This window comes from Aegilops tauschii, chromosome 3, assembly GCF_002575655.3.
Source record: "Aegilops tauschii subsp. strangulata cultivar AL8/78 chromosome 3, Aet v6.0, whole genome shotgun sequence".
In the NCBI taxonomy this organism is placed as follows: Eukaryota; Viridiplantae; Streptophyta; class Magnoliopsida; order Poales; family Poaceae; genus Aegilops; species Aegilops tauschii.
The window spans coordinates 320,061,596-320,070,021 of NC_053037.3; the positions used below are offsets into that span (position 1 = coordinate 320,061,596).

Consider the following 8,426-nt stretch of genomic DNA (forward strand, 5'->3'; position numbering starts at 1 on the left):
CGTAGCGGTACTACTGCTGAGGACCCACCAGCGGTACTACCGCTGCGGACCGGTACTGCCGCTTGTGACCCCTAAGCGGTACTACCGCTGGGTACCGCGGTACTACCGCTGGGACCATCCTAAAGCCACTTCCACGAAAACAAGAATACTCCACGGGAAACCAAAACTGCCATAACTTCTGCATATGAGCTCCGAATTGAGCAAACTCAAGCTTGTTGGATACAAGACGACGAGTAGCATCAAAACAGCGATGCCAACAAAATAGAGAAGTGAAACCTCCAACCGAGAAGAACCGGCATAACCTTCCAACATCGAAAACATCATAGAAGATGCGAGTGAACTCCGTTTTCGATGAACTCGAGCTTGTCATCAAGATGACCATAAGCTCCAAAACTCACAAAGAGAAGAACCAAATAAGAACCAAGAAAGATGATGCAAGGATGCAATGGTTTGAGCTCTCTACGAATGATACGATCAAGCTACTCATCGAGAGAGCCCCCCTTGATAGTACGGCAATCGATCCTATAACCCGGTCTCCCAACTACCATCATGAGACCGGTAAAATAGAAAACCTATCAAGGGCAAACCTTTGCCTTGCACATGGTCCACTTGAGCTAGATAATGACGATCTTGACTCCCTCAAGTTGGACCACCTTTCTTGGTTCCGTTGGCTCGATGAAGACTAGTTGATTGCTCCCCCATACTCCACTATGGGTGAGCCACCCTTCCGCACATCTTCACAAGTCCATTGTCACCACAATGGACGGCAAGCTTCAAGCACTTGATCTCTTCATGATGCTCCACTTGAACTTGCACACGGCAATGTTGATGACGATCACCACTTGATGTCATCCTCTCCATGGATTGAGTGATATCTTCCTCTTGACGCAAGCCCATGAACACGTACCTAACCCCACATAGAACACTCACGAAGACCATGGGTTAGTACACAAGGCGTAATTGACAATGCTTACCATACCATGGGATCGCTTGATCCCTCGGTACATCTTGTGCGCTTTGTGTGTTGATCAGCTTGATTCACTCTTGACTTAGTCTTGATCAACCTTGACTCTTTCCAACTCTCTTCATTTGGATGATGTCTCTTGATTCACTCTTGACTTAGTCTTGATCAACCTTGACTCTTTCCAACTCTCTTCATTTGGATGATGTCTTGAAGGTAAACATGAATGATCACACAATCTTCTTCTTCAAGACATGCTTGCAATAAGCTCAACTCTCACATGACCAATCTTTGGATAATTCCTTAATAACACCTTGGTCACCACATAAACTCCTTGAAACCAACACATGGACTTCAATAAATGCCTATGGACAAATCCTTCAAATATAACTCAAGGCAACCATTAGTCCATAGAGATTGTCATCAATTACCAAAACCAAACATGGGGGCACCGCATGTTCTTTCAACGTTCGGCTCAGTGACGTCCTCGCCTTCTCGATCCAGCAAGAGGGGCGAAGTAGTAGATGAGTTCCGGCAGCACGACGGCGTGGTGACGGTGTTGGTGAAGAACAATCTTCGCAGGGCTTCGCCTAAGCACTACGAAAACTATGACGGAGGATAAACTAGAGGAGTCGGGGTTGCCGGCACACGGCTTGGTGTTTCTTGATGTGTCTTGGGTGCTAACCCTACCCCTCTATTTATATGTTGAGCCTTGGGGTCGAAACTTGGAGTAAAAGCCTCCACAAAGTCGGTTTCACCTGAAAGGCAAGAGTCCTTCTCGGACTCCAGGGCCAGACACCAGGGCTTCCGGCGTCTGGACCCAGACGCCAGGGACCCTGGCGTCTAGCCCCTGGACTCCGCAAAACTTCCTTTTGCGCTTTCCAAAAACCTCGTGGGCTTTCCCCTTTGGCCCAGATAAAGTGTTCTTGTGCCCAAACATTTCGGGAAACATCCGGAACCCCTTCCGATGGATTCCGGAACCTTTCCGGAGATCAAACACTACTATCCACATATCAATCTTTACTTCCGGACCATTCCGGAGTTCCTCGTCATATCCGTGATCTCATACAAAATTCCGAACAACATTCGGTCACCAACATACATAACTCATAGTACTATATCGTCAACGAACGTTAAGCGTGCGGACCCTACGGGTTCGAGAACTATGTAGACATGACCGAGACACCTCTCTTGTAATTAACCAATAGCGGGACCTAGATGCCCATATTGGCTCCTACATATTCTACGAAGATCTTTATCGGTCAGACCGCATAACAACATACGTTGTTCCCTTTGTCATGGGTATGTTACTTGCCCGAGATTTGATCGTCGGTATCTCAATACCTAGTTCAATCTCGTTATCGACAAGTCTCTTTACTCGTTCTGTAATACATCATCCCGCAACTAACTCATTAGTTGCAATGCTTGCAAGGCTTATAGTGATGTGCATTACCGAGTGGGCCCAGAGATACCTCTCCGACAATCGGAGTGACAAATCCTAATCTCGAAATACGCCAACCCAACAAGTACCTTTGGAGACACCTGTAGAGCACCTTTATAATCACCCAGTTACGTTGTGACGTTTGGTAGCACACAAAGTGTTCCTCCGGTAAACGGGAGTTGCATAATCTCATAGTCATAGGAACATGTATAAGTCATGAAGAAAGCAATAGCAGAATACTAAACGATCGAGTGCTAAGCTAACGGAATGGGTCAAGTCAATCACATCATTCTCCTAATGATGTGATCCCGTTAATCAAATGACATCTCATGTCAATGGCTAGGAAACATAACCATCTTTGATCAACGAGCTAGTTAAGTAGAGGCATACTAGTGACACTCTGTTTATCTATGTATGCACACAAGTATTATGTTTCCGGTTAATACAATTCTAGCATGAATAACAAACATTTATCATGATATAAGGAAATAAATAATAACTTTATTATTGCCTCTAGGGCATATTTCCTTCAGGCACCAGCCGTCCTGAGCAACGACAGCAAGAGCATGACCTTTGGGATGCCGCCGAGCGCGGCGCGTTGCTCATCGCTCCTGGGATGCCATGTGTTCTCCCTCATGACCTCAAGCATGTCGTCTCGCCAACGGATCTCCTCCTCCAGGGGAAATATCAGGTGCTCCCATCATTAGGTTGCTCCCCAAGCTCTAACTTCAACAAAATTAATTTTAAATGTTTGAAAACCAAAATAATCATTAAAGAATATCAAATGAGACATCCTCCTCCTGATCACGGCCTCTTCTTCTACCAAAACCCCTTCCAAAGGGTGCAACACCGCTTCCTCTCACATACCCCCTACTAGAGCCACGAGCACCTCATAGATTTCTCCACTCATCGGTAAGGATGAACTCACCCAATTCAAATTTGGAAGCATCATGTTCTCCCATTCCACACTCCTCATACCATTGCCCCAAAAAAGTCCACAGTTATTACAAAAGTTCGGCAACTTTCCATACTTTACTTGGTACCAATCCTTCTTTCCTGCCCTCGTGATCGATACAAATCTTTCTAGTTTTCTTACATCAAGATTCACTTACACTCGAACAAAAGCACCAATATACCCTTCTCACAACTGAATTTGAACCTCAAGAATCTTCCCCATCTTTGCACACATACCTTTGATCACCACATCATTTAAATAGTTGTCCGGCAACTTCAAGACTCTCGCCCACATTGCTATCGTATCCAAGGCAACCCATTTAGGGTTTGTGAATCCATCGTATTCCACCAAGATAAGAGCTTGATTTCTAAATAGCCGCAGTCCATTGAACATCGATGTGTTCCAGTCGCCAAGACACCCAAACTGCACCGTAAAAAGTTATCATCGATCAATCTCCGACGAACCTCCTTTGCCGGATTCCAAGTCCATCTCATATCCGCATATAGCTTCGACGGACTAGAGCCTTTCTATGTATGGACCCTGGCTATTGCTAACCACTTTGATTGAACATCCGGCAGTTCCGACTCCTCTTCCCATGCAAAATCGGCCCCGTCACCTTCATGGAGATCGAGGCTATTGAGTAGCGCCTCCACATCTTACTATCCTTCCTCTTCCTCCTTGAACTGCTATCTTTCATCGCCATCCTACCTTCTGCAGAGTTGTGAACCCTAAACCTTTCGTGTAACCCTAACGAACCAAAGTTGGGAAGGAATGCTAGGATCCCTTTGGATCAACTCGAGTTGACGTAGGGATTCCGCAGTGCGGAGGGTAGATTGGCTGGAAGCAAAGAAACTCTTGACCATCGCGCCGCTAGAGGGCTCCTAAACCCTAGCTCTTGGCTTAGGGGAAAACCCATTTTTCGTATGGATTGTTTTTAGTACCCTTGCCTGAAAACAAGTAGTTTTAAGCTATATACTCATTTGCGCTGCTACAAATTTGAAGTGGCCCAGCCGTGATTCACGCTCGGGTTCAGCTGTCACGAGTCGATCAGGCCGAAAAACTATGGATTTTGATAACTAGCGAACGTGCCCTGGGAGGACATGTCAAACAAACATATTTTATGACATTTTGCGTTGTCATGAGGACGGCATTTTTTAGGAAGCATGACAAAGTCGTCTAGTTCATTTTTTCCCAGAATTTACCGTGCTTACTAAAAAAAATTGCCATCCTCACAACAACCTAAATTGCCATAAAACGCTTGTTTTGTCATATACCCTTCCAGAAAAACTTCAGCATAATAACATTTCCCAAAACATGTAGGCACGCAGGCATTCCGTATGCAGCTGGTACAAAAGTCGTACACAACAAAAACAGAGGGGAAGGAATTAGGAATAATGCCGCGATGGATACCGTTTGGGAAAACAAGGTGCACCTTTCTTCGTCTCTCGGGCGCGGCCCGCGACGGGACGGAGATTCCCATGCTCCATCGTCGACGGCCGCGATTTTTCCTCGGCCGCTTCTTGTGACTGACGGGGACTCTTCACTGCAGCCCGTTCCTATGTTTACTCCTCTCTTGTTCTATTGTATACCCCTATTTCCCGGAACTGCCCTCTCAGCCGCGCACATGCTGCGCACGGTGTATCCGTGCATGCAATTCGCTCCCGCAACCGGACCACCTGTCGCCTCTTGATGGTGTCCCGCCCGCATTGATCACAGAATGACAGGAGGGTAGGACGGTCATTTTACCTACTCATATCAGTCTTCCCGCTGTCGTGGCGTCCAAAGAGGCTGGTTTTTCTCTCGGTTTCGCCCACCTCGCTCGCTCGCGTGGCCGACCTGTCTCTCCTTGTTCCTCTACCCGTCTCCGGTATTAAAGCCCCATCGCCATTCGCCCAACTCCTCCGTGCTCCCCTCCCTTGGGCGCACGGATCGATCGCCCAAGCCGAATCAAATACACCGCCACCAAGAGGCCAGGCCAACCAACGCCAACCACCATCATCCCCGACCCCGCCTGCGCGCTGGATCCCTTTGCCTAGCAGCGCGGCTCCGGGAGGACCGGTCCATCCATCCAAGAACGCATGGTGGCGAGCATTGCCGGGGCGGCGGCGTCGTCGTCCGCGCACGCGCATGCGGCTGGGCGGCGGGCCAAGAGGGAGCCGGTCCACATGCACGCCGGCATCCGGCGGTCGCGCTCCGAGCCGCACCTCCGCTGCTCCCGCCGCGGCGGGGCCGCGGGCGCGTCGCTCACCACCAGCCGCTCCATCGGCGTCTTCCCCTTCCAGTTCGGCGCCGCGCCGCTCCCCGACGGCGTCGGCGGCGGCGACTACCGGCTCCTCACCGTGTGCGCCGGCGAGACCGACCCGGACCCGGACCCGGAAATGCCGCAGGTCAGGACGCCCGAGGACCACTGGCTGGACCGGCTCCTGGAGCTGCGCTCCCGCTTCCACGACCCCACCAAGCGCTTCTTCACCGACAACGACAACCTCTTCGAGGAGGAGGACGACGACGACTACCACGAGGACGGCGGCTGCGGCGTGAACTACGATGAGGAGCACACCGCGGCCGAGGCCGATGACATGTGGGACCGCGAGTCCTTCGTCAAGCTGCTGGCGCGGGCCCCGCCGGGCGATGCCCGGCTGTTCGCGCAGCTGGCCTTCCTCTGCAACATGGCCTACGTCATCCCGGAGATCAAGGTGAGCGCTGCGGGAACGATAGAATCGTGGCCGCCCGCCTGGACTTGGACGGCCCTGATCCGCCGATCTGGCCGCCGGATTAGCTCAACTAATAAAAACGCTGGCTTTAATTGCCACGATACGATAGTCGCCGCGCGTACAGGCTGGGAGGTGCAGGTGCCCACTGGACTAGAGTATTAATTTCTTAAGGAAATTAATGTTTGCCAGATTTAGGTAGGAAAAGCAAGCAGGCAAGCAGCACCCCGTGTCTTTAATTTCCGTCGCCGATTATCTTGGTGGCCGATCTGTCCAGCCACGTAGTAGTAGTCACCAACTTGCGCTTCATTCCCTTTTCATTGACAAATTCCTGCTCTAATTAGTGGCCTTTTTCGTTATCCCAAAATACAGAAATCAGTCGTAATCAACACGTAGGAGTAGTTTTCTGGAATCAAGGGTGGCATTTTCGAGGTGGTTGCCTGAAAAGTTTCGTGCCGGTAGCAATTTCTGGGTGTGACTTGTGGAGGACTGTCATAATCTTCCAGTTGCGGTCAACGATCCATGCAACAATCTACACAATTCTTTTCGTCCTAATTTTGGTTTTTGCTGTTGCTGGAAATATAGAGGGCTGAGCTGAGGAAACACTACGGACTCGAACTGGTGACGTCGTCGGTACAGAAGAAGGCCGAGGCCAACGCCGTGAGCGCTCAGGTGGACGGCGACTCCACCCGGCCGCCGGGCGACGCGCAGCAGTACGAGGTGGCTGCGGAGCCGCAGCCGCGGCGGCCGGTCCGCCGCTCCAACCACCTGGCCTACGAGGTGGCCGCGTCGGCCGCGTCCTACGTCCAAGCGCGGGCCCGCGGCCTGCTCTCGCTCCGCGGGCACCAGCACCCGCCGGCAGGGGAAGAAGACCGGCTGTACAACTCCGGCATGGCGGCCTACGTTGCCGCTTCCACGGTGACGGCGGTGGTGGCCGCCGAGGACGAGGCGCGGCAAGAGGCTGCGCGTGACCTGCGGTCGCCGCTGTCCTCGCCGTGCCAGTGGTTCGTCTGCGACGAGGCCGACATGCGCACCCGCTGCTTCGTCATCCAGGGCTCCGACTCGGTCGCGTCCTGGCAAGCCAACCTCCTCTTCGAGCCCACCACGTTCGAGGACACGGGCGTTCTCGTGCACCGCGGCATCTATGAGGCGGCCAAGGGCATCTACGAGCAGCTTATGCCGGAGATCGTGGAGCACCTGAGGGCGCACAAGGAGGGCGCTCGCCTGCGGTTCACGGGGCACTCGCTCGGCGGCAGTCTGGCGCTGCTTGTGAGTCTGATGCTGGTGGCGCGCGGGGTGGTCGGCCCGGAGTCGCTGCTCCCCGTGGTCACCTTCGGCGCGCCGTCGGTGTTCTGCGGCGGACAGCGCGTGCTGGAGGCGCTCGGCGTCGGCGAGGGCCATGTCCGCGCCGTGGCGATGCACCGGGACATCGTGCCGAGGGCATTCTCGTGCCGGTACCCCGGCCACGCCGTCGCCGTGCTCAAGCGGCTCAACGGCGCGCTGCGCACGCACCCCTGCCTCAACAGCCAGAAGGTGCTGTACACGCCGATGGGCACGACGTACATCCTGCAGCCAGACGGCAAGGCGTCGCCGCACCACCCGTTCCTGCCGGAGGGCGCGGCGCTGTTCCGGGTGTCCAGCCCGGAGGAGCGCGCGGAGCCGTCGGGGTCGGGGAGGGCCGTGGTGGCCAGCGCCCTGCGCGCGTTCCTCAACTCGCCGCACCCGCTGGAGACGCTGAGCGACCTGTCGGCCTACGGGTCCGAGGGCGCCATCCTCCGGGACCACGAGTCCGGCAACTACTTCCGGGCGCTCTACGCGCTCACCAAGGTGGCGCCGCTTCGGCGGAAGCAGCCGGAGATCGTGTGGAGGCTTCCCGGCGTGGAGCGGCTGCAGCAGTACTGGTGGCCGGGGGTGGCGGGCACCGTGGTCCCGAGGCCGGTGGCCGTCCGCAGCAAGGAGCTGGTATCCGAAGCCTGAACCACTGCAATTCAAGCAGGTCTACATTCTTTTCTTCGGGTTCTTTGATGTGTGGGTGGAGCGAATGCATCAATGGCACGTACATACGAGAGTACAGAAAAATCAGTCGACTTTCTTGGTGTAGGTTTAGTGTAGTAGAGTACGTACTCCCTCCGTGAAGAAAGGCTCTTATATTTCTTCACGGAGGAAGTACATTGTAAGCGTATACGTATAGTGTAGTAGGAGCATTGATGTGGTTTGTTGTCCTGGCTGGTGGCCTGCAAAGTTGTGCAGGCCGCTGAATAATGCAATGGTTATTTGTCAAAGGATCATGTGATTGTGATCCCATGAACTCCACCTGTAAATTCGTTGTTATAAAGGAAATGAAATGTTGTTTTAAAGTAA

The 8,426-nt window shown here is 52.8% G+C and overlaps 1 protein-coding gene across 1 annotated transcript; it reads left to right on the forward strand.

Moving 5' to 3' along the window:
• Positions 1-5,145: 5,145 nt before the first annotated feature.
• Positions 5,146-8,426, forward strand: LOC109750616 (phospholipase A1 PLIP1, chloroplastic). Its single transcript, XM_020309579.4, has 2 exons — positions 5,146-6,050; positions 6,651-8,426. Exons 1-2 carry the CDS (start codon positions 5,436-5,438, stop codon positions 8,040-8,042), a joined length of 2,007 nt encoding a protein of 668 aa, XP_020165168.1. The 5' UTR covers positions 5,146-5,435; the 3' UTR covers positions 8,043-8,426.

What these genes read in the sequence shown, in the direction of transcription:
- LOC109750616 (XM_020309579.4), top strand. Translation starts at nt 5,436, where the DNA reads ATGGTGGCGAGCATTGCCGGGGCGGCGGCGTCGTCGTCCGCGCACGCG. An exon ending in ACGTCATCCCGGAGATCAAG is followed by an intron (nt 6,051 to 6,650) that starts GTGAGCGCTGCG and finishes CTGGAAATATAG; the next exon opens with AGGGCTGAGCTGAGGAAACA.